This window comes from Leptinotarsa decemlineata, unplaced genomic scaffold (genome assembly GCF_025532065.1).
Source record: "Leptinotarsa decemlineata unplaced genomic scaffold, Ldec_3_MD MMD2_P_RNA_scaffold_14, whole genome shotgun sequence".
NCBI lineage: Eukaryota > Metazoa > Arthropoda > Insecta > Coleoptera > Chrysomelidae > Leptinotarsa > Leptinotarsa decemlineata.
In genome coordinates this window covers 7839706-7865490 of record NW_027412528.1, presented here as the reverse complement: position 1 = coordinate 7865490, position 25785 = coordinate 7839706, and the positions used below count along the sequence as shown (strand labels likewise).

At 34.1% G+C, this 25785-nt stretch overlaps 3 protein-coding genes and 1 long non-coding RNA gene across 4 annotated transcripts in view; 2 read left to right on the top strand and 2 right to left on the bottom strand.

The window, feature by feature from the left end:
• Positions 1-4213: 4213 nt before the first annotated feature.
• Positions 4214-25785, bottom strand: part of LOC111517034 (uncharacterized) — a 27657-nt gene continuing 6085 nt past the window's right edge. Inside the window, exon 7 of the mRNA XM_074177892.1 lies at positions 4214-7069. The gene's annotated coding sequence lies outside the window, so the exon portion shown is untranslated. The remainder of the gene's footprint in view (positions 7070-25785) is intronic.
• On the top strand, positions 17505-18590 carry LOC141482379 (uncharacterized). Its single transcript, XR_012465492.1, has 2 exons — positions 17505-17594; positions 17697-18590. It is a non-coding gene; the product is annotated as an uncharacterized lncRNA (long non-coding RNA).
• On the top strand, positions 21414-21848 carry LOC141482428 (uncharacterized). Its single transcript, XM_074175674.1, has one exon. It carries the CDS (start codon positions 21414-21416, stop codon positions 21846-21848), a length of 435 nt encoding a protein of 144 aa, XP_074031775.1.
• Positions 23220-24585, bottom strand: LOC141482427 (uncharacterized). Its single transcript, XM_074175661.1, has 4 exons — positions 24345-24585; positions 24124-24222; positions 23930-24028; positions 23220-23248 (listed from the first exon to the last, which is right to left on the bottom strand). Exons 1-4 carry the CDS (start codon positions 24478-24480, stop codon positions 23220-23222), a joined length of 363 nt encoding a protein of 120 aa, XP_074031762.1. The 5' UTR covers positions 24481-24585.

The following is a 25785-nucleotide window of genomic DNA, read 5'->3' as shown; positions in this document are numbered from 1 at the left end:
TATGTCTATTTTATTAGATGAGAGAAGAGTTTGATCTTTGATCTGATACCGATTCGGTGTAGAAGAAGGAAATTGTGAAACGGTCTTTTCTGTGATTGACTTTCTAAGTGAGAAGAACTAGTGGTGACAAAATAGTTATTAACGACAGTCATCCATATCAGTGGATTCCAACTATTAAGGTATTTATGGACTGTAAATTGAATGGGGATGATAGTGAATAATGTTATGACTTTGTGAATTGAAGCTTACCGTAGAATCAAATGAAATTTTCTTGACAGTAGTTTTTTTTTTATTCTAGTTCTGCCAAGTAAAATTGAAACTGAAACCTAATGAACTGAACATATAAAATTGAATTGGAAACTGAAACTGAATATAAAAAACCGAATTAGAATCGGCAAACAAAAAACTAAACCTGAATGTTTTTCAGGCAAAAGTGAAGCGAAGTAGAACAATTCTAAAAATTATTGAAAGGACGAGACCAAAATCGGTTGAGCTAGGAGCACCAATATATGAGAAGTGGGAGAAACCTTTAAGGGATTGACTAGGGTAGCTACAGGAGACTGCCGCAATCCCGGATCACCTGGATCAGAGAAGTCGGAGTAGGAGATCACCAGTCGTCGGTTTTGATTTTTCTTGACGATTTAAGAAGAAAGGATTTCCATCTGAGATTGTAAGATTTAATGCATTAAACCATTTGGTAAGATCTTGTATTTATTAAAAATTCTTATCGAGGTCATCATTGGATAAAAAAACTATTCTTAACCACCGACAATCTGGTTCATTTGTATAAGAATCAGTCCCATTTTTCATATTTGCGTAATTAAATACTGTATTGAACCGTTTTTTCTTTTTTTATTGGTAGTCTGGAAGTGTCTCTTATTCTTGTGTAGCAACGTTGATCTATAGTGACGAGTGTTGAAAAGGGTGCCCTATTTCCATAAACTTCTGTAGACGGCGCCCAAATAAGGACTTGGATTTGGTAACCCTTTTCAGCACCCAGTAATGAGCCTCTATAAATAATCATATAACGAACCACGCTCTTGCATCCGCATAATCCACTGCTAGTCGTGGCACTTGTATCCTTATCTTGCTCTTAATTTAGAAAAGAGTAAGGTAACGTTACAGCCAGGTCAACTTTGGGTTTCTGAAAAGTATATCATTACTACAAAAACTCATGTTACATGCATGATACAACAATGTATTTGCAGCAGAACTTGGTATCCCTACGGAAATGTAACGTGTTCACCTACTTTTTGATTTTTGACCAGATTAGGAGCAATTGGGAATAATCGCTTTGAACATAGCGTTTGTCTCCGGCCAAAGCCAAACCGGCGTCTTTTCAGAATATGCGTTAGGATAGCGCGGACTGTGGATGTGATTTATTGTGCTGGAATTGTGAAATATATAGTTTTAGCGCCGGTATTTTATTGATGTATGTTGCTATTGTTGTCATTTTTGATATTAAATAGTGGTACTTAAGAGAGGTATGGCACATTTCCACGCTCTATTGGACTAATGGGGATTGGCGAATTATTTTTGAGAGTTTGAAGGTACACGGAAAAAAAAGATTTGTTAAATGAAAGAAAATTCACTTCATTCAAAGAAATAAAAGTGTCATATATGCACGACAAAATATTTTGTTGATGCAAGAAAAAAGAATTCTTGACTCCCAACTATTTCTTCAAGCATATGTTCATTGTATCAAACAAATATTTGTTTGAAACAGTCACATCCATTAGTTATTTCAATTCAAAGAAGAATTGAATTCAAGTAATATTTTGTCTAATTGATAGTGAGAATGATTTAGAGTAATTCGAATATTCTATTAAACAAACAAAATTTAAAGATGGGTGAAATAGTGGATCTGATTGAAATAATCAAATGTATTTTCTATTTGAGTAAAAGTTATGTTGAAGAAACATAATATATCTGCAGGATGATGGAGAACTTTGCTTGTTTTGATTTCCACTAAAGTAATTATTTTGTTGAACTAATAATGAATAGTAGTTGAACTGTAATAATATGGTCCTCTTCTCAGGACAAGAGAAAACGAATGAAACTGAAGGTTTCAAAGTTTCGAGTATAGGAGCTTTCTAGCTCGTTTCTCCTTCATTTATTTTCTGAAATGAATTTTAGCAGCGCTGTCACCAGATGCAGATTTCTCCGCATCAAATTTTGAATATCAAGGCAGGTCCGAAAAAGCTGTAGAGTTCGTGCCGATCGCACGAAGGCCGGTCTTTTTTAAATCTGATCATTTGGTATACTTAATTATATTTTCTCTCATTGTGTAGTTCCAGATCTGAATTTTAATCTTAATTGAAATGCTTTTCCCTCACTATTCTCTTCTCGATAGATTGACAAAAGGTCTCTTATTTGTTTGTGTTCTCTTAACTTCATATTACTCTACTAGGATGGTATTTTTCTCAGTCCAAGAGAAAATGAAAGTGCAAAGTTTCAAATATAAAGTATAATAAGTAGAATACGACTCTATGGACAAAATAATAAAAAAAACGTGTAAAATCTTATATAAAAAATGTTGAATTGCAATAAAACAAGAGAAAATAGAACAAATAATTCGCCGCAAATGTTTACTGTGTTATTCACTATTTAATTCAAACTCTTAAACAACTATAAACATACCAACTCGGTACAAAATACTTTTAGTTTTGCTTTTACTTCAGGGAGAGTGGTGTATAACTTCAAATTTTTACCATTTTTTTTGTAATTGTACTCTAGCTTAACTATCAGCACTAGGAACCCCACAATATGTAACCTATTTGTAAATAGAAAGTGTACTCAGATAAAATATTATGTGAACTCTCTCTGAATATCAACTGGTTAGTAGAAAAAAATAACAAACACTTACATAACGCCTTTTTGTGTGGTTCGTGGTCAACCATAGGTTTCGTTGACCCGGTGTGTCTTCTACACCAACACTTTTAATTTAAACTCCCCTGTACCCCATACCGGCTTAAGATTTCACTATCATTTTTACTTAAATTTCGCCCCCCGCGCTTACAAACAAAATATCTCTCCTATTTAGGCCACCTCCCTCAGCCTCAAAGGCTGAGGGATGAGACCCCTGATCTCGTCTCGACGAGATCCGGTGACCGACCTTTTCTGTCTCGTAAGAAACTCCCAAGCCCTCGCGTCAGCTACGCTACCTCATATCAGCGTTTTTTCAACCTTCCCAAGTGTATGATCATCGGCAGGATGCAATACATTTATTTGTTTAGTCTAAGTGAATTTTAACGACGCTCGAAGGTCCGACAGTCATAAAGTAATGCAGCACTTTTCCACTGGAAAAATATCGACACTGAAGAAACGGGTGATCGACCTCGATCTCAATGAATAAAATAGTATTTCATGGTACTATCGCAATGGCAGTTATTACAGAACGAACAATGTTTATACATCATTGTGAGTATCTTGCTGATAGAGTAAAGCATTTCGAAAGTTCAAAATAAGTATGAATAATGATGAACCAAATGAAATAAAGTTACAAATCAAAATCCTTCCCTCTTGTTTGAATTTGGTTATTGGATTCAATCAACCAAATATTATACTGATTTGAGTACCAGCATCTCGTTGGTAGTAACGGAGCTTCAGATCGGTTCTACTGAAAATTACTTTTCTCTTCTCTAAAACTTTAATATGTTTTTTACCGTCAAATATTTTCCATAAAAAAGATAATTAGACCATGGATTGTTGTTATCTCCTGCTGATGCTGATTCGATTATACATGAAATTTGTAGATAAAAAGCATTACATAGTTTTAGTATTGAGAAAAGTACTTTTCGGCAGAATCAGAAATACAGAGAGTCAGTGATCGAATTTACATGAATCTCCAATTGACATAGATCAAGTTATAGAATAATTGTGAGAATATATTATAGTTTGTTCAACAATCCAATTTCTTAATACATGAAATACAATTTGTATCATTTTCTCGACTGGATTATTGATCTACTCACGTATCACGATTTTTTAATCAGCTGCTGAACAAAATATAAATAAAAATCAAGAAATTTTAGTAATAAATTTATTCAAACAACTAATAAATTATAATGGATTTCTACAAATATTTAAAAAAAATTAAAATTCTTTACAGCTGGTTAATTCTATCTAAAACATTAACATATTTGGATTTTCAGTCTCTTAAATGAATAAAAATAAGGGAAACAAAACCAAATTATAATGATTTTGAAATAAAAACATATGTTTCACCATTCGGTAAACGATTCAAACAACTAGGTACATTATTTTTAAAATCAAGAAACTTGGCCAATTTTAAGCAGTTTGGGGAACTCTCAACTTTATAACTTCTTAAATGTAAATTGAAGTTCACTGTGGTCAGAGGAGAAATCATGAAAAATATATCATTTTCATAAACTACAATATGAAAAATTTGGCAGAATTGGGGAATGTTATCAATTATATCATAAATTAAAATAGACTGATTATTATATCTTATACCATTGCACACAAACCAACTGATGCAGAAATCATAATTTAATTCATTTATGAGTTTTTTTAATTGTTGGTCATTTTTCGGGAGTTCATATATATTACCTAAGAGTGATACATCTTTCAAAACTTGATGTGACATTACACGATGACAAAACTTGAGTTGTGATCTTAGTGAAAGAGTAAGTGAAACATTTTTTCTGCTACTAGTAACATAGGCAGTTGTTTTCAGTTCTTTATGTTTGGCTTCAAATCTGATTGTTTGTATATTACACAGTGGACCGACTTTGCTAATAATTCTAGGATAATGAAGTAAAAAGTGGAATTTTGGTTTTAAATTATCTTTAAAAAGATGAACATATAGGTGATAATGTTGTTCTATTAAAGATTTGAGTAATTCTATTGTGGGACTTCAAATTGAACTAGCGATTACTATTTCTGTTATTTCCAATAATAATAGATAATATCCCCACACTTCGTTATTTTCTGGAACTAAATCTCCTACAATGAGTCTCAAGTTCAAAACCAAACACATCATTTCAGAAGATGATAAAATTATACATCCCTCTTTTATGTGATTGGCTTTTAGTGGAGGGGGCTTATTTTTTTCGGATGAATTATAATTGAAAAATTGTATCCTCTGGTTTAAATAATCTAGACTAAAAAAATTTTGACTAAAGAGACTTTCTATTACTTTAGCTAAGCCATATCGATGAACACCTTCAGATAAGTCATGCATTATATCACATGTCAGGTTATTAAATATATGGAAATTTGGTAAATCATGAAATACACATTTTTTCTTAATACCATACGACTTCTCCAGAACCATTTCATCATATTCATCTACAGTTCTCAAAAGTGTCTGTTCTTCTTTACATAATTTTTTCATATCATGCTTGTGACATTTACAAAATCTGCAATAGAAATTAGCCTGAAATGACTCCACAAGTCCATATAAGGAGTGTAATCCCAAATTATCACCAATTAATAATACCATTGAGAAATAAACCTGTTCCACATTACCGTTGCAATTGACAGCGATACCTTTATCTTCCAAATATTTCAATTCATTAATGAGGATATCAAACACTGCCTTATTGCCGAATGTGATACGATCATCACTATGAAATAACATTACTAAAAATATATTTTCTAATCTAGTGGTATACTGCTGAGGCAAGGAAGCTATGGAAAAATAAATTGCACCCTGCTTATAAACACCAGCATGACTTCCCAAAGGATTACAAGTTTCGAATTCATCAAAATATATTATGAGAGGAAACACATTTTTATGTTTCACTTCATTTAAATACATTTACCACAAATCACCTTGCATTATATTACATTTAAAAGAATCTTCTGAAAGTTTCTCTTTGAGAACTTTTTCTCTATACTCTGTCATCAATGTATAAAGTCCAAGAGTTTCTAGTAATACTTTCAATTGTGCTCTGATAGGTACAAAATACCCAACTTTCTGTTTTAAACCCACTGAAATTGTTTGATTTTTTCTATGTGTTTCTGGAACTGAGCCTATCAAAAACTGTTCAGGTTTAATGAAATAATTAGAATTTTCAAAATATTTAAATCGCTTGTATTTCGTGTCAAGATGTTTAAAAGGATTTTCCAATGCAGTAAAGACTTCATCAATTTCTGACTGATTCATAGATAACACATTTGTCTTGATCACAGTTAAAATTCCTGATGATAACAAATCTGATGTAGCAGATATTATTTCTTGTATAACAGAACGATTCAGTGTTAGTGAAGAATAAAGTAAATCAATGAATTTTTCTACAGATGAAAGCAAAATACTAAAAAATGAATCTATATCAAACTTCGAATTTTGTGCTAACGTCACATTAGGTTTGGTTGAAGAAATGAAAGATTCAATATCGGGAGTGGAGAGATTTTCAACATTTACCAAATCATCAACAGTTGTTATTGATGAGGTTGTACTGGTTAATGAAGATGAGTGAACTTCAGTAGTTCCATCTGAATGATTTAAAATGATGTGTCTTTTGAAAGCATTTGGTCTGTTAAATACACGGTGGCAATTAACTTCATTACAAATGTATTTGTCAGATATATCATGTTGATAATTAAGATGTGATATATACAAGTTAGGATTGTTGAAAGACGAATCACATATGTGGCATTTCATTTTTATTAATAAGGGATTCAACCGATATTGGAAAACATATGTTTTTTTACGATAATAAAATGCTTTCGCACAATATTCATCCAAAGGTTTTCCCAAACTTATTTACATTTGTTGGAGATTTTCAATAATATGTAATATATAAGGAAAAACTTTGTCATGAGGGGTTGATACCTTGTAAATAGTTTTTTGAACTAACAACCATAAATATTCCGATTGGACGGGGTAGGAAGCATTGGCAACATGGAATATTTTGTAGGTCAAATCCACAGCATTTAGAATACTGTCAGTTTGATATCTGATTTTGTCAACTACCACATAGACAGACTTGATTTCTTGCAGACTAGGCCCTTCAATCAGGATGTAAGGTTGCACAGTTTGATTCATGTCAAACATCTTCTCTCTGTAATCACATATTGATTTTTCGATGTCTCCTGGGATCTACAAAATAATACAAAATACTTTTTTCACAAATGAAAATAAAAATGTATAATGAACAACATAGCTCGGTGAAGTAGTGTAATTGAAGGCCTACTCTTCGAAAATGCATCCCAGCAATTAGTCATCTTTTGAGATAATGCAATCAAGGAAGACAAAGGGTATTTGACGAACGACAGCTGGTTGTACTGTCATCCTCTAGGCTCTACTCTCTGGTTTGAGCAGTGTTATGTTTTATATATATATATATGTATATATATATTTATGTTTTATATATATATATATATATATATTGTTACGTATTGTATACACAACTCACTAGTAGCAACCTCATCCGCTGTTATTAATATAATCCCTCGCGTTCCCCTAATCTCCAAGAGGTCGTAACGCCACTGTATTTTGGTGCCAATTCGACGAAACGCGAGGATTCAAAGCAAAAAGGGATCAGTACAATTCAAGAATCCGATCGGTAGAAACCAACCAGAAAAAACGCGTGTATGTGTGCCACAGCAATACCAAAAAGGTAAGTGGAATTCTTCCTCTTGAAGCGACTTGTACCTAAACAAATACAGTCCATTGCTCTTCTCGAACATTTTTTGGTCCTTCTCAACGGATTAGTTTGATAACTAGTGAAGTTGCTTCTCTCTCCCTCATTTTTTACTCCGCCAAAATTAAAGTTTTTCTCAGGTACTAATAAAAGAAATAATAATTCGTAAAATTGGTACCACTCTCGCACCTCGGCGGTTAGAACCGTACGCGCATTGTGGTCACGCAGCACGAATTCATTGTTGTGCGTTTGCATTCATCCAGGCAACAGCTGATTCAAAAATCATTGTTTATTTACAATTTAAGTGTTTTTCCAGTAATTTCGTGCGTACCGCTTACACTCACTAAATTTTCTCGCTCTAAATTTATCTGCTGTTAATAGTTTTCATTAAATCATCTACACAATGGCATCAAGTGCTGCAAAACTAAAAAATTATATCGCCCAACGAAGCACAGAGGTGATCAAAATTACCAAACTTAAAAAGGTTGCGGACGCTGCTCTCACCGATTCTGACCTTCACGACAATTTCAAATGTCGCTTTAGACATATCGATGCAATCCGCGATAATTTCGATAAACTTCATCTCGCAATAGTCAATTTGGTCTCAGCTCAAGATAATGCTGATTTTGAATCACATAACAGTGTCGTAACAGAATTTAAAAACGATTTTTATCACATACAAGAGGTATACATGAAGTTATTTGAGAATAAACAAGCAGTACCAGCTCTAATAAATCACCATTCTAATGTGAGGCTCCCCAAAATGGAATTACCTAAGTTTGACGGTGATGCCAGGTCTTGGCAAACATTCATTGATATGTTTAATTCTGTTGTCCACGCAAATGATACCATAACTAATGTTGAAAAATTTACTTACCTCATTAATTGCCTCAACGGCGCTCCTCTGGCATTAGTTAAATGTACACCTCTGACAGCTCAAAATTATATGGTAGCTTATAATGCTCTTATAAAAAGATATCAAAACCCTCGAATTATTGCAACGTCCCATTGGCGAGCCATAGTGAACACAAAAAAGGTTACTAATCCAGAAGACTCTCATTCTTTACGACAACTCTTGATACATTTAATGAAAATATTGCAGTTTTGGAGAATTTGAACTTTCCAACTGAGCATTGGGACTTTATCCTCTTTAACATGATGCTTGATCGTTTAGATTCCACTACCGCTACAAAATTTGAGTTGGAAAATTCTTCTTTATTACCAAATCATTATTATTAAACTCTCGAGTCATTTTTGAACAAAATTTGCTCAGCGATTGATACAGTCAACTCCGCCGCTCCCGAATCTTCTAAACTGAAAGCTTCTAATAAATTTTCTCTTCCAAAACAACGATCCAGTTCTTCATTTTTTGTGAATTCTAATAAAAAACAAAACTGTCAGATGTGTCATCAAGATCATTTAATTTACAGTTGTCAACAATTTCTCTCTAAAACGCCAGAGGAACGTTACAATTTAATAAAAACAAATAAATGGTGCTCAAATTGCTTAGGTTCTAAACACTCGTCTCCTAATTGTACATCTAAAGGTTTTTGCCGCCTCTGCCCGTCTCCAAGGAGACACCACACTCTTCTCCATTTGCCTAGTAAACAAGAATCTCAAACCGCTATTACGACTTCTCAAACTAACTCAAACTCCAATGACTCTGCTCAAAATTCAAATATCTCTACTGGAAGCTCAAATGAAAGGTCGTCTCAAACTCTAACGGCTAGCGTACCCACTAGCAATCCAGGAACTATTCTTTTATCCACTGCCATCGTAGATGTAGCTGATAGTCGAGGTCAATATAAAAGGGTTCGCGTTCTCCTGGATAGCGCAAGCCAAAGTCATTTTATTACGAGTAAATGTAGCACAAAACTTGGTCTAGCTCGTCACAAATTGTCTCTAGAAATACGAGGAGTTGGACGAACAACGACTCACGCTTCCCAAGGGTTATCATGTACTATAAAACCATGTAATAAATCTCAACCCTTATTTAATCTTGATTTTGTTGTGTTACCTTCAATCTGCTCTAATATTCCTTCACAAACCATTGATAGAAATGATTTTCTCGATTTATCTAAATTTGAATTAGCTGATCCAACGTTCAATGTTTCACAACCTATAGATATGTTGCTCGGAGCTGATATATTTGCTCACATACTGAAAGGTTCTTCTCACGTCGTAAATACTGATAAACCAGTCGCCCTAGATACCATTTTCGGATGGATTATTATGGGAAAGCTCGGTGTATCTTCTTCCTCCCCAGTAATCTCAATTTCAACCTTTATAGACTCTTCCTTAGAAAACTCGGTTAAATCATTATGGGAACTGGAACAAGTTCCTGCTGCACCCTCTTTCACAAAAGAAGATATGGAGGCAGAGGAGCTCTATAAATCCTCGGTATCTCGTGATAGTTCTGGTCGCTTTTGCGTTGCTCTTCCATTTAAAATTGTAGAGCCAACTTTCCCTAACTTCAGAGATATTGCGTTGAAGCGTTTCCTCTCACTTGAACGTAGACTACGCAATGACCCTAATACTTATTCCCAATATTCCGATTTTATGCGCGAATATCTATCTCTCAATCACATGGAACTCATTTCCGATATCACTCCTTCCCCTTCTCATTATTACATACCCCATCACTGCGTTCTGAAGCCTGAGAGCACTACCACCAAACTTCGAGTTGTCTTTGATGCCTCATCCCGTTGCTCTAATAACTTGTCCTTAAACGATACGTTATTAACTGGACCCAAGCTCCAGCCCGACATTTGTGTCCTCTTGTCACGATTCCGTACTCACGCTGTTTGCTTTACAGCCGATCTCAAGCACATGTTTTTGCAAATTCTGATGAAAGAATCCCATAGAGATTTTCAAAGAATTTTGTGGAGATTTTCTCCTGATGAAAATATTAAAGATTACCGACTCAATTCCGTCATTTTTGGCGTTTCAAGTTCACCGTTCCTAGCCATTCGCACAATCCACGAAATTGCCAATCAATATCAATCTAAATATCCAAAGGCCTGTGAAGTTCTAAAAACGGATGTCTTTGTTGACGATATCGTCACTGGCAGCTCATCTGTCTCTGAAGCGTTGAATCTACAAGCTGATTTAATTCACATATTAGGTGAATCTGGGTTTGAAATTCGTAAGTGGGCCAGTAATTCACCACAGTTGCTTTCCCACTTAGCTCCAGAATTGTTGAAATTTGATGCTCTACACTTAGATCTGAAAAAGGATACAACATTGAAGATCTTAGGTCTGCAATGGAATCCCACGCTTGATTCCTTTTCATACCAAGTTGAACCCCTTGACAAACCTTGCTCAAAAAGAACGATTCTTTCAAACTTAGCCAGAGTTTATGACCCTTTAGGTTTCCTCACTCCTGTAACATTGTCTATAAAAGTTATTTTGCAAATCTTATGGGCTTCTGGTGTAGATTGGGACGATCCCCTTCCTGAATCCATCGTGGCACGGTGGAATCAATTTAAAGATGAACTTTCACAAATTTCTTCTATTCAAATACCTCGTAGAATACTACCCCAAAATTCATTGTCTCAAGAAATCATAGGTTTCTGCGATAGTTCTCAAAAGGCTTATTGTGCTGTGGTTTACCTTAGAACCTTCTCGAATGATACCTTTAAAACTCGACTCCTCATTGCTAAATCTAGGGTTGCTCCACTCAAGGTGATATCTATACCACGCTTAGAACTTTGCGCAGCCTTGCTTCTCTCCCAATTGCTGGATTTCACTTTAAAAACTTATGGTGAAATATTTAAAATCTCCTCAATTAATGCTTACACTGACTCTATGGTTGTCCTTGCATGGTTACGCAGTTCTCCCCACAAATGGACAACTTTTGTCGCAAATAGAATTACCCAAATACAAGAAAAGGTTCCCCCTTCTCTCTGGGCGCACGTGTCTACAACGGAAAATCCTGCCGATCCCGGTTCCAGAGGACTGTCCCCCGTGGAACTGGTTACCAATTCCTTATGGTGGTCGGGGCCATCTTGGCTCTCACTTCCTCGCCACAAGTGGCCCGAAAGTTCAGTCCAACCTGGTGAATTATCTAATATATGTGAAGAACAACGAAAATCTGTTTTGATCTCAGTTGTAGACGAAAATGTCATTAACGGTTTAATATCACATTTTCCTTCGCTCACCAAGATTCAGCGCATTATTTGCTATGTATTACATTTCATTTACCTTCGAACAAAACAGACTCGATTTGCTGCAGACCTATCTGCCCTCAATTCATCTCATATCTCTTTTTTGAAATGGAATTCGCTCTTCAGCTTCTAATAAAAGTCACTCAGCAACAAGCATTCTCCTCCGAATTAGCCTTAATCCACCGGAAAAGACCTTTACCGAAACCCTTTCGAAAACTCAGTCCCTTTATTGATGATAAAGGAATTCTAAGAGTAGGTGGGCGCCTAAAATATTCAGATATAACGCATGAGCAGAAACACCCTATTCTTTTACCCAGTACTCATATTTTCACAACTTTAGTGATAAAGTATACGCACTCTAAGTACTGCCATCCCGGCCTTCAGACCTTGCATTTCATTTTGTCTCAACGCTACTGGATTATATCCCCACGTAAGACTATTCGAAGAATTATCTCAAAATGTTATAAATGCTTCCGTCTCAACCCGAAACCGGTTCAACAACCAATGGGTAATCTTCCTAAATGCCGAATATCCGAACTGAAACCCTTTTCTCATGTTGGAATAGACTTCTGTGGCCCGTTTCGAACTACTTCTACTAGGATGCGTGGTGCAAAGGTAACTAAATCTTACATTTGCATTTTTTGTTGCATGTCAACAAAGGCTCTTCACTTAGAGCTTACCTCAGATCTTTCCTCTGATGCCTTCCTCGGAGCTTTACGACGTTTCGTATCTCGGCGAGGACTCTGTTCGGACATTTACTCAGATTGTGGAACAAATTTTAAGGGAGCTGCAAGGCAATTATCTGAAATCATGCAACAAGTTTCCGGCCAAGAAGGAATACGGTTTCATTTCAACCCCCCTTCCTCTCCCAATTTCGGTGGTCTATGGGAGGCTGGGGTGAAATCCTTTAAAACGCACCTCTTCAGAGTTATTGGAGATCAGACTCTCACGTTTGAGGAGTTGTCTACGGTCGTCACGCAAGTGGAAGCCTTGTTGAACTCGAGACCCCTCTGCAGTCTTAGTTCTGATCCCAACGATGATTCAGTCCTTACTCCAGGGCATTTTTCAACATTAGCACCTCTCAATTCAGTACCAGAACCCAATCTTGGTAATATTCATTTGGGGCGTCTTTCAAGATGGCAAATGGTGCAACGTCTTCAGCAAGATTTTTGGAAGAGATGGCACAAGGAATATTTGCATACTCTTCTGCAACGTAGTAAATGGCTTGAGCCATCTACCCCAATAGAACTCGGTACAATAGTTCTCTTGAAAGAGGATCATAATCCTCCCATGAAATGGACTCGCGGTCGCATTACGCAATTGCACCCAGGTGCTGACGGTATTACGAGAGTAGTATCAGTAAAAAATTCTCAAGGGACAATCCTGAAAAGACCTGTGAGCAAGGTGTGTCCTTTACCAAAGTTTTAAACCCTTCTCAGCCAATTTTTATTTTTTTTGTTGGTAAATTTTTAATTTTGATTAAACTTTTCTCACTATATTTATGAATATATAATAATTTTTCTTTTCCTTTTTCACAAGTAGTCTATAAAAAACATTAATTTTTTGGTGGTCGGTATGTTACGTATTGTATACACAACTCACTAGTAGCAACCTCATCCGCTGTTATTAATATAATCCCTCGCGTTCCCCTAATCTCCAAGAGGTCGTAACGCCACTGTATTTTGGTGCCAATTCGACGAAACGCGAGGATTCAAAGCAAAAAGGGATCAGTACAATTCAAGAATCCGATCGGTAGAAACCAACCAGAAAAAACGCGTGTATGTGTGCCACAGCAATACCAAAAAGGTAAGTGGAATTCTTCCTCTTGAAGCGACTTGTACCTAAACAAATACAGTCCATTGCTCTTCTCGAACATATATATATATATATATATATATATATATATATATATATATATATATATATATATATATATATATATATAAAAATCTAGAAAGGTTAATGCAGTCAAGCTGCATTAATACCTATTGGTGTCACACCAATAGGTGGTTCCACTTATGTTTCGCTTGCGTTTACGCAGCTATATATATATATATATATATATATATATATATATATATATATATATATATATATATATATATATATATATATATATATATATATATATATATATATATATATATATATATATATATATATATATATATATATATATATATATATATATATATATATATATATATATATATATATATATATATATATAGTGTACTCTTATAACATTATATTTCCAATATTTCGACAATGGTTATTGTCATCATCAGGGAGCTGAGATGATGGATTTTGAATTAATACAGAACTTAAGTTAATAGACGAATACTTACAATGTTAGTGAGATTGGTCGCAATTGAGTTGAGTTAAAATTAAAATATGAACGTTGTGATCATGATAAAAACAAGTAACAACTGTAAAATTACAAGACATATGAATTAAGTGAAAGCTACAATATATACAGGGTGTCCCTGGACTTCCTCTTTTCCTCTCGGGAATGTATAGATGGGGTCAAAATATCACCAGTACTTCATATAACTTTTTTTCCTAAAAGTCTTCGTAACCAAGTTACAGGCCCTCGAAGTTACAAAATGAAAAATGTTTTTCTTTGATAACTTTTCAAGTGAATATTCAAAATCATCCAAATTTTGGTAATTGACTAAACAAATGAATTCCGTCGATGAGCTTTCATGCAGGAGTCAGTTGTTTTGCTACAAAGTCAGGAACGGACTACCCCCGATGGTCCACACCCCAAAACTTTGAAATGACAGATATTTTTCAATATTTTTCAACAAATTAAGGTTACTTGGACAATTTTATGAATAAAAGTACTCGTGTGGAAAGTCGATCGGAGCAACGAGTCTTGATAAAAATGTAGTTCTACTCGACGACATCAAACCCGCTCGTCCACCATTATTTGAAATGGATAATTATCAAAGCAGAAATAATAATGATAACGTTAATTCAACAACATTTAAAACAGGAATAATACAAAGTATGCTAAAATGAAGTCGTAAACAAAAAGTACAGTACCTATATGGAAGTTTAAGTCACAATTGTGATAGCAGATATTTTTTCAAAGGAAATATCAAGTTCTGTAGATTCGTGGTGTTTTTAAACTAACAAGCTACTCTACTATGAAATATCGAATTCATTCCATATTTTGTATGTACATAATACGTGTGGAATAATCACGTTTCGTGTTGATCAGTTATCTGAATCTCATGAAACTCAACATTCGAATGTTTCAAATTCTTCTTCACAGCTAAATTGTTGAGGAGTTTCACTGATAATTATAATTTAATGAGAGAATTTTTTTAACACGAATCTAAATTTAGCTGAAAAAACGCACATCGGAAAAAATATTTACTATACTAATAAAAAGCAAACGAATGAACTACAAAAACGGCTGCACATGATCAGGTGAAAAATATCCAGGGAATAATTATGTTCCGTTTCTTTCACAGATGTTGACAAAAAAACCTTTTAGAAAGTTTTGATAAAAAATGAGAAACTGGAATGCGATTTTGTTTTGTTGAGTGGTGCGTTGTCATATGACTATCATTGTATTGTCAATATTCTATAGGATATTTTGAATTGTTTTGATATGGCCGAATAGTTAGAATAATTAGGGAACAACTGCTCCACCCATTTCACATCCAGAAGGTACATGCCATGACACCTCAAGATTTTCCAGCACGACTGGAATATGCCAATTGGTTCATGGATAGGCAAAGAGAGGATATGACTTTTATTAATCGAGTTTTATTCACTGATGAAGCAGGTTTCAGTAGAGATGGAGTTATCAACTCTCATAATCTCCATATATGGGCCGAAGAAAATCCCCATGGGATATTGCAAACCAAACACCAACGGAAATTCAACGTGAATGTTTGGGCTGGTATCATAGGAAACCATCTTATAAGACCATTCGTTCTACAGGACCGATTGAATGGAGAACGTTATTTGTAGTTCATTCAGAACGATTTGAATGGACTTTTGGAACATGTTCCATTTCAAACGCGAAGAGATATGTGGTTTATGCATGATGGCGCTCCTCCTCATTTTAGTTTGATTGTGCGTGACCATCTGAACCATATTTTCCACAATAGATGGATTGGTAGAGGTGGGCCATATTCATGGCCATCGCGGTCTCCGGATTTAAATCCATTGGATTTCTTTCTGTGGGGGCATCTAAAAAGCCTTGTTTACGCTACACCTATTCACACAAGAGATGCATTGTTGAATAGAATAACATTACATTGTGAAGCCATACGAAACGACCCTGGAATGCTATTTCAAGTACAGAGAGGGTGTCTTCGCAGACTAAGAAAATGTATAGAAAGAGAAGGTGGTCATATCGAGCAGTTTCTGTAGCGGATTTTTCATTTCAGTTTGCTCTTGAGGCTCTTGAGTTTCGTTAGTTAAACGTGTTTGCATTATAAAAATTCGTTATGAACATTTCACCTATCATTTCCATTTTCCTTAAAAACTAATATTTTCGAATAATGGTAGACATCTCAGGATAAATGTTGTTGAATTAACGTTATCATTATTATTTCTGCTTTGATAATTATTCATTTCAAATAATGGTGGACGAGCGGGTTTGATGTCGTCGAGTGAAACTACATTTTTATCAAGACTCGTTGCTCCGATCGACTTTCCACACGAGTACTTTTATTCATAAAATTGTCCAAGTAACCTTAATTTGTTGAAAAATATTGAAAAATATCTGTCATTTCAAAGTTTTGGGGTGTGGACCATCGGGGGTACTCCGTTCCTGACTTTGTAGCAAAACAACTGACTCCTGCATGAAAGCTCATCGAAGGAATTCATTTGTTTAGTCAATTACCAAAATTTGGATGATTTTGAATATTCACTTGAAAAGTTATCGAAGAAAAACATTTTTCATTTTGTAACTTCGAGGGCCCGTTACTTGGTAACGAAGGATTTTAGGAAAAAAAGTTATATGAAGTACTGGTGATATTTTGACCCCATCTATACATTCCCGAGAGGAAAAGAGGAAGTCCAGGGACACCCTGTATATACGTTAAATGAGGAGTAATCATAAAAAAAATTTATTTGAGAATGAACGTGGCGATCTTAGGTTAGAAACACATCACTTGTCAATTTATTGAAATTTTGAAGAAGTAGACTTGGCATTTGCCGCTGGTGCAATTAATCAAAGAGTTACAGTTGATTCCATATATATATATATATATATATATATATATATATATATATATATATATATATATATATATATATAATAGTGGATAATCTTAGCGACTGGAGAAATGTACGGTAGAATAGATTAACAGGGTCTCTCAGGCCCAGTTGTACAATCGTGGTTCAAAGGAAGTTCAAGTCTAAACCAAGTTTATATAATTTTATTTGTTGTACAATTGCAGTTCAAGTTTGAACCTAGTTCCGGATTACCAAAATATGTAGGTTCACTTGAGCTATCATATTTCTAGGCTTAAACTCGGTTCTAGCATTTTATAACCTCACATTTTTCATTGAATAAAATATTTTGTGCACTGTACTGAAAATACTATTGATTAATGGCAGGAATTGATCATTTTCTTAACTTGGAAGAGTTAACAGATGACGAGGATTTTGTGGATGTGGTGGAAATGTTAGGAAATGTGAGAAGGAAACATCCCCACTTCCAGGAGAGAAAAAACTACTTTGATATTCTAACTGCTGATGAATTTATTCAAAGGTTTAGGTTATCGAAACAAGTATCAAGATTCGTGATTGAAAGAATTCGAGAACAAATTATGTCACCAACTGATAGGTATAGTTAACTTTTTTTTACTATTATTGGTTTGTTATTTCATACCAATACACATATTTAAGCTCAGCAATATATATTGAAATTTTATTTTTTCTTTTTCAGAAACCATGCTGTAACACCAGAGCAAATGGTATTAGTTACACTGAGATATTTTGCTACAGGTAACTTCTTGCAAACAGTTGGGGACTTTATTGGTTTGGATAAAGGAACTGCAAGTAGAATAGTTTCGAAAGTTTCCAGATCTATTGCACATATGTATGGAGAATATATAAAAATGCCAGTTACTGAGGCAGAATGTAGAAATATTTCCCAAAAATTCTACAATATAGCCAAATTTCCAAAATGTATTGGTGCAGTAGATTGCACTCACATAAAAATATTATCTCCAGGTGGTGATAATGCGGAAGTCTATAGAAACAGAAAAGGATTTTTTTCTTTCAATGTTCAGGCAATATGTGATGCAGACTGCAAGTTCCAAGATGTAATATGTCATTGGCCAGGTTCCAGTCATGACTCTCATATATTTGCCAGCTCAAATATTAGGGCAAAGTTTGAAAACAATGAGTTTCATGATTATGTTCTGGTTGGAGATAGTGGGTATGGAATAAAACAGTATATGATAACACCTCTTGGAAATCCACAAATCAGAGCCGAACAACTTTTTAATGAATCTCAAATCAGAACCAGAAATTGCATAGAAAGGAAATTTGGGCAGTGGAAAAGGAGGTTTCCGATACTAGCTTTTGGTATACGATTGTCATTGAGAAAGGTTGAAGCAGTTGTTATTGCTACAGCAGTTTTGGAAAACATTTGCAAGCTTTTTGATGAACCTGTACCACCTATTAATGAGGAAGAAGAAGCTGCCATAGATTTTGTCAATGATGTGGATAACCATATCAATATCAATGATATGAATAATCTTAACAATGTAGTGAGGCATCAATTGATTAATGACTATTTCAGTAATTTGTAAAATAAATCCAAATATAAGGCCTATATCGTTTTCTATTTCCTCCTGCTTAGTACATTGTTAAGCAACAAATAAAACACTGGATAGGATTCATTCACAAACATTTATTTTACCATTTTTCCAAATAAATACAAAGAATGAACATAGAAAACTATCCTGTTACTTTGAAAAATTATAATTTTTTAGGCATCTCATAATTTTGCGACTTTTTCAAAAGAAGAAAATGTTTTTCTAATAACAAAATCTCCTTTTTTAAATTGTTTTGCTCCCTAATACCCTCCAGAGTTACCTCCAGTTCTTTTCTGGACTTGTCAATCCTGGCTTCTGTCTCCTTTCTCATCATTTCAATTTCAGCTTCTGATTAATCTTTCATTATTTTCAATTTCAAATTGTGTTCTTTCTCCATCTGAGAAATTTTGATTTGCTCTAAACTGGATTTGGCTTCTGCCCAGTGACTTACTTTACTACAAAGTGTTTCATACTCATACTTATTCCCAGACTCGCCTGAAAGTAAAATTGAAACGTTATTTTTCGGTCAGTAGGTTTTATTTTACTAAATATTATTGTTGAAATGTCAATGAAACTATTTCATTAAGTAGTCAGTTGTCAAACGTCAATGTTGTTGAAAATAATAGAAAGTTAGTCGTTGATTTAGTCTCATGTTAAAAAGTATTGTAATTTCTTTGGTTCTTATAAAATAAAATAGTGCTCCGCAAAGTGTTGCTTAATAATTCTTTTAGCCAAAAGAAAGAAATCGACAATAGGTTATGGGCCCAGTCAGGCTGTAATCAAATATTTTGGGTAAAAAAAAGTTTTTTTTTCAATATAACCTCCAGAAGTTGGCGGGAACGTGACACGTAAAGAAAAAAAAAACTTATTGAAGTCGATTAAAAAATGGACAAAAAAACTGGAGCTGCAAGTATCAGGTTCTCAGGAGACAATTGGACCACATGGAAGTTCCAGACAATTATTATGCTGAAATCCAAGGGCCTATATGACATAGCCATGGGAACATGCCAAAGGTCAATGACCGAACTTAATAACACTGAGTGGGACAGAAAAGATGCCAGAGCGCAAGAAATAATCGCTGCAAGGATTGACGAGAGGCCCCTCACACACATTTTAAGCTGCCAAACAGCTGCTCAGATGTGGGAAAAACTGCAATCAATTTATGAACATAAATCGCAGGTCAGTGTGCATTTACTACAACAAAGGTTCTTCGGATTAGACTACAAGGGAGAAATAGCCGATTTTGTTTCGCAGTTAGAAGAAATAAAAGGAAATCTGAAACAGTTAGGTGAAGAACTCAGCGACAAAATGTTGATAACCAAAATCTTGATGTCACTTCCGGACAATCTTAAACATTTCGTGTCTGCATGGGAGTCCACAGCAGCTGACAAGCAAACCCTCAAAGAACTGACATCGAGACTTCTGATTGAAGAGGAAAGAACAAAACAGGTAGAGCAAGCGACTGCTTTATCAGCAGGAAAGAGAACTGAGGTATAAGTCAAAAACAAAGTGAAATGCTATAGTTGTAATAAGACTGGACATATCAAAAAGCATTGCCCTGAACGAAAAGAAGGAAGAAGAATGAAAGAATGTCATTATTGTAGGAAAAAAGGACACCTGATTGGAGAATGTTGGTTCAAGAAAAAGAAAGACAATGAAAGTACACAACAAAAAAATACCAACGATAATTCAAATGCGTTCATCGTTTCAAGTGAATCGAGTGAGGATGCTAAATCTCTAGCGTTAATAGGTGTATCTAACTTCTCAAACCAAGACTGGTGTATGGACAGCGGTGCGAGTGACCATATATGTTTTGACCCTGAAGAATTTGTAACTTTGAACAATACAATAAAAAAATTGATAGAAATGGGTGATGGCTCTACAGTGAAGGCAATTGGAGTCGGAAAAGTAGAAGTTGAAGCATGGAACGGAGAATATTGGGTAAAAACTGAGCTCAACAATGTATTATTTGTTCCAGAATTTAAAATAAACCTGTTCTCTGTCGGAAAAGTATTAGATAAAGGTTTCACTTTGAGATCCAATAAAGAAAAGAGTGAAATTATAGACCGAGAGGGCAAAGTACGAGCCATTGCACTGAGACAAGGAAAGTTTTTCAAAATGATGTTTAGATATCAGAAAGAAAACAACATTTCACAAAGCAACGTTGCTATAAACCTAAATGATTAGCACTCAAGACTGTCACATTTGAATTGTGAACAAGTAAAAGATATTTTAAGGAAAAATCAAATAAGTTACAATGAAAAGCGAAAGAAGCCTTTTTGTGAAGATTGTTTACTCGGTAAACAGCATAGACTATCTTTCACCAAGAGTGAATCGAGGGCAACGGAAATAGGCCAATTAATGCATGCAGATTTATGTGGCCCTTTCGAAACTGAATCTATAGGAGGATCAAAGTATTTTTTACTTGTAAAGGACGATTACTCAAGTTACAGAATAATATACTTCCTGAAACATAAATCAGAAACATCAAAAAAATTAGAACATCTAATAAAGATGGTAGAAACTCAGACAGTTTAAGGACAGATAATGGTCTGGAATTCATAAAAAAAGAGGTACAGGGATTGACAGAAAAGTATGGAATAAAACATGAAAAAACCTGTACTTACACACCGGAGCAAAACGGCAGAGCAGAACGCGAAAACAGGACATTGGTGGAAGCCGCACGTACCATGATATATAGCAAAAAACTTGGAAAAAAGTATTGGGCTGAAGCCATAAACACAGCAGTTTTTGTATTGAACAGAGTTGCTATTAGTAAACACAGTGGTAAAACCCCATTTAATTTATGGAATGGAAAAGATTTTGATATTTCATTTCTAATGGAGTTTGGATCTCGGGTATCTGTACATATTCCTAAAGAAAAACGTCAAAAACTAGATCCTAAAAGTAAAAGAGGGATCTTAGTCGGATATAGCGATGAAGTAAAAGGATATAGAATATATTTTCCGTACATAAACAAAGTGGAAATACACAGGGATATTGTAATACTGGCAGAAGAACAAGAAGTACAAAAGAAATATGAAAAACTAATAACCCTTGACTGTGAAAATCAGTTGGAAAATAATGAAGACTTACATGGTACTGAAGAAGTAGGAAAAGAATTGGAAGAAAATGAACAGGAAAATACTCAGATAGTAAATATGCAAGAAATTAGTTATAATGAAATTTGTGAGAACCAAGAAAGTGATGAAAATGAAAGCACAGAAACAATGGAACACAATGAAACAAGAAGTACGAAGAGGAAGGTCAATTAAAAGACCTACATGGCTAGATGATTATGAAACATGCTTTTACAGTGTACAAGAAGAAAAAATAAACATAGAGGATATAGTAACAGAAGAAAATTCCACTTTTTGGAAAGAAGCAATGGAAAAAGAGTTGAATGTGTTGAAAAAGAACAACACATGGACTGAAGTACCATGGCCAGATGACAAAAAGGTGATAGACAGTAAGTGGGTGTTGAAGATTAAAAATGATGGACAATATAAAGCAAGACTTGTAGCCAGAGGCTTTCAGCAAGAAGTCAGTGATGATCTATATGATATTTATGCCCCAGTGGCAAAATTATGCACCTTTAGAATTTTATTGGTACTAGCAAATCATTTAAAACTACCCGTATACCAAATGGATGTACAGAGTGCATTTTTATATGGAGAAATAACTGACGAGGTATATATGTCTCTTCCTGGAGAAAATAAAATTAATTCAGATACTGTTTGTAAGTTGAACAAATCTATATATGGCCTTAAAAAATCACCAAAATGTTGGAATATAAAATTTGATAATCTAATGAAAAAGGAAGGATTTGTTAGATCAGAAAACGATTTTTGCTTATATTCCAAGATTTTGAGTGAGAGTAAAACATATATTTTACTTTATGTAGATGATGTATTATTGTTAGGAACAGATTTGGTAGAAGTTGATAATGCAAAAAATATTTTATCCAAAACTTTTTCTATGAGCGATTTAGGTCAAATTTCACAATATTCAGGAATCAATGTAAAACAGAATTTAAAGCTGGGTTGTACAGAATTGGATCAAACTGTTTATTTAAAACAAGTATTAGAAAAATATGGCATGTTAAACTGTAAACCTATGTCAACACCGCTAGATTCAAATTTCGATTTTAAAACTTTGAAAGACGGCACACTCAATGAAAATTTGGTTAAAAAATGCCGACAAATAATAGGTAGTCTTATGTATGCTGTTATGGGTACACGACCCGATTTATGTGAAAGTGTAACAATGTTGAGTAGATTTCAAGATAAAGCTAATGAAAATGTGTATAAAGCTTTGAAAAGAGTACTTCGTTATGTTAAGAAGACTCTTGATTTGAAATTAGTTTTCAATACTGATTGTACATCTGATATTTTGTGTGGATAAGTTGATTCAGATTGGGGAGGGGATGTATTTGATAGAAAGTCTACTACAGGCTATATTTTCAAACTTAATGCTTGTACAATAATGTGGGCTAGTAAAAAACAACAAACTGTAGCCATATCTTCCACAGAATCTGAATTGTGTGCTCTTACGTTAGCTATAAGTGAAGCTTGTTGGTTACGTAAAGTAGTGTCAGATTTTTCTTTATTTTCATTGAACATACCAACAACAATTTTTGAAGATAATCAGTCTGCAATCAAAATTGCACAAAATCCTGAAAACAATAGAAGATTAAAACACATAGATATAAAATACTGCTTTATTAAAGAAAAAATAGATGAAGGTTTAGTTAAAATAGTTTATATAAAAAGTCAAGACCAGCTGGCTGATGGTTTAACGAAACCTTTATCAACAATAAAATTTTTGAACTTTAAAAAGGGTTTAGGTTTAAGTACTTAGTTATATTTGTATGAGAATAGGATGAAATAATTTCATTGAGGGAGGGTGTTGAAATGTCAATGAAACTATTTCATTAAGTAGTCAGTTGTCAAACGTCAATGTTGTTGAAAATAATAGAAAGTTAGTCGTTGATTTAGTCTCATGTTAAAAAGTATTGTAATTTCTTTGGTTCTTATAAAATAAAATAGTGCTCCGCAAAGTGTTGCTTAATAATTCTTTTACCCAAAAGAAAGAAATCGACAATAATTATCCAACCAAAATGTTAAAGTAGTCGACAAAAAGTGATTATTGCAAGAATCGAATAATCATTTTCCATTCGAATTATCCCGTCACTAAATTCTATATGTACCATTGTACAAAACATTGATGGTAGTTCAAAACAATACCATCGAGATATACCAACAACATGGAACATTTGGATGGCAAAAAAACATCGACATCGTACTTGAAACATCGGCTATTGATGCTCATCTCAAAAAAGTACATGTTTACCTACCTGAAATAAGAACCTTAGATTTTGGGGTCCTTAAGTTGTCGGGAGTAGATTTGGACTGATCCATTCTCTTTGTTTCATGTTGTGTATTCTCCAATTGTCCTTGAAAAAAAGTAAGTTTCTGGTAAACGATATTTCTAAATGTGGCATTAAGTATACCTTATTCATTTCATTAAAATAATTGTGTAGTATCTTACCTTGAATGGCATATTCTTCCTCCGTAAAATCATTATTTGGTATCACCTCAGGTATTCCAAAAGAGATATCATTATCCTCACATTCAATTGTTATAAATTCTAAAAACAAAGGAAATCAAAGTTATCCTAGCGACATATTGCTATTTCAGTAAGAAAGTCTTGAATGAAATTTGAATGAATGAATAAAACACAATTCTCTGTTAAAGATGGTAATAACTAACCTGTTCCTGAAATAGATGCATCACCTCCAAACTCAGATTGCAGTCCTTCAACTCTACTGCCCAAAATATCCCTTACAAGTATGTCAACATCATTGACTTCAATTGGTTTATTCGGTGGGCCTCCTCCAGTAGACATTACATGACATTTTGCATCTGCTATTTTTCTTTTACTCCTTTTTTTAATGTTTTCATATTTTTTCCTTAACGTGTTCCAATCTCTGAAGACCTCACCACTGTGACTGTTGAAAACTGTACTTCAATTTTTTCCCAACATTCACGCTTTTGTTTATTATTGTTACTGTCTGTTTTTTTATTTTCAATAATTCCCTTATATTTTGTAACAATACTAAGCAAAACTGCTTCTTCTTTTGAATTGAAGTTTGTTGCTCTTTGGTGTTTGCTTTCTGAAGATGTTTCCATTGTCTACTATAAAAATTCATATAAGTAAGAATATGACCCAAGAAAATATAAAATATTTTTCATCTGACACTGATTGCTTACCTCGGAAGTCAGGAGTCTAACAATATTGTAAAATTTCTGATAAGAAATTCTTCCATATAGTTTATCACCGTTCACTCCACAGAATAATGAAAAACTTGTTATTTGCTATTAGTATTAGTCAAAAATTACACAACTGTTTTGTGTCAAAAACGTGGTTATGAGAAAATTTCAACGCATGAATTGAAAATACGCATGCGCCAATAATACCAACCTATGGTTTTATTCCGTGAACTTGGTTTCGAAGAACTTAGCTCAAATATTGTATGAACAACAAAATACGTTTTTGAGCCGAGTTCATTTTTGAACCTGGTTCATGTGAACCTCGGCTTAAACCACGATTGTACAACTGGGCCTCAGTCAAAAAATCAAAAATGAAACTCTGCTTTACTTAGCCAAGCTTTCGCTTCTAATGGGAAACTTCTTCGTGTCCTATAATTCAATGAGTTGAGCCATTGAATAACATTACAAATCATATTCACAGTAAAAATGAGCGAAAAACAATAAATTGAGCATATAAATTGACGAGAAAGTTATACATGTATAGGAATTTTAATGAGTTTGACAAATGTCATACCTTCACATAAATGTCATTTTTCAATGGGTATGATGATTTCATAAGTTTTGACTCTGAAGAAAGAGTTATTGATTGATACGATTTTCATTATTATTATGTTTTTGATGTAGTTCCAGTAAGTTACTGTATATATTGCTGATATTATCAATGTCAGTTTTCTTATTCATACAATCAGAAGACGTATTAATTTCAACCATTTCAGAAAAAAATATTTACAAACGCATTTTTCTTGAAATGGTTGAAATTGATAAGTCTTCTGATTGTATGAATAAGAGAACTGACATTGATTACATTTATGTGAAGGTATGACATTTGTCAAACCCATAAAAATTCCTATACATATATAACTTTCTCGTCAATTTATAT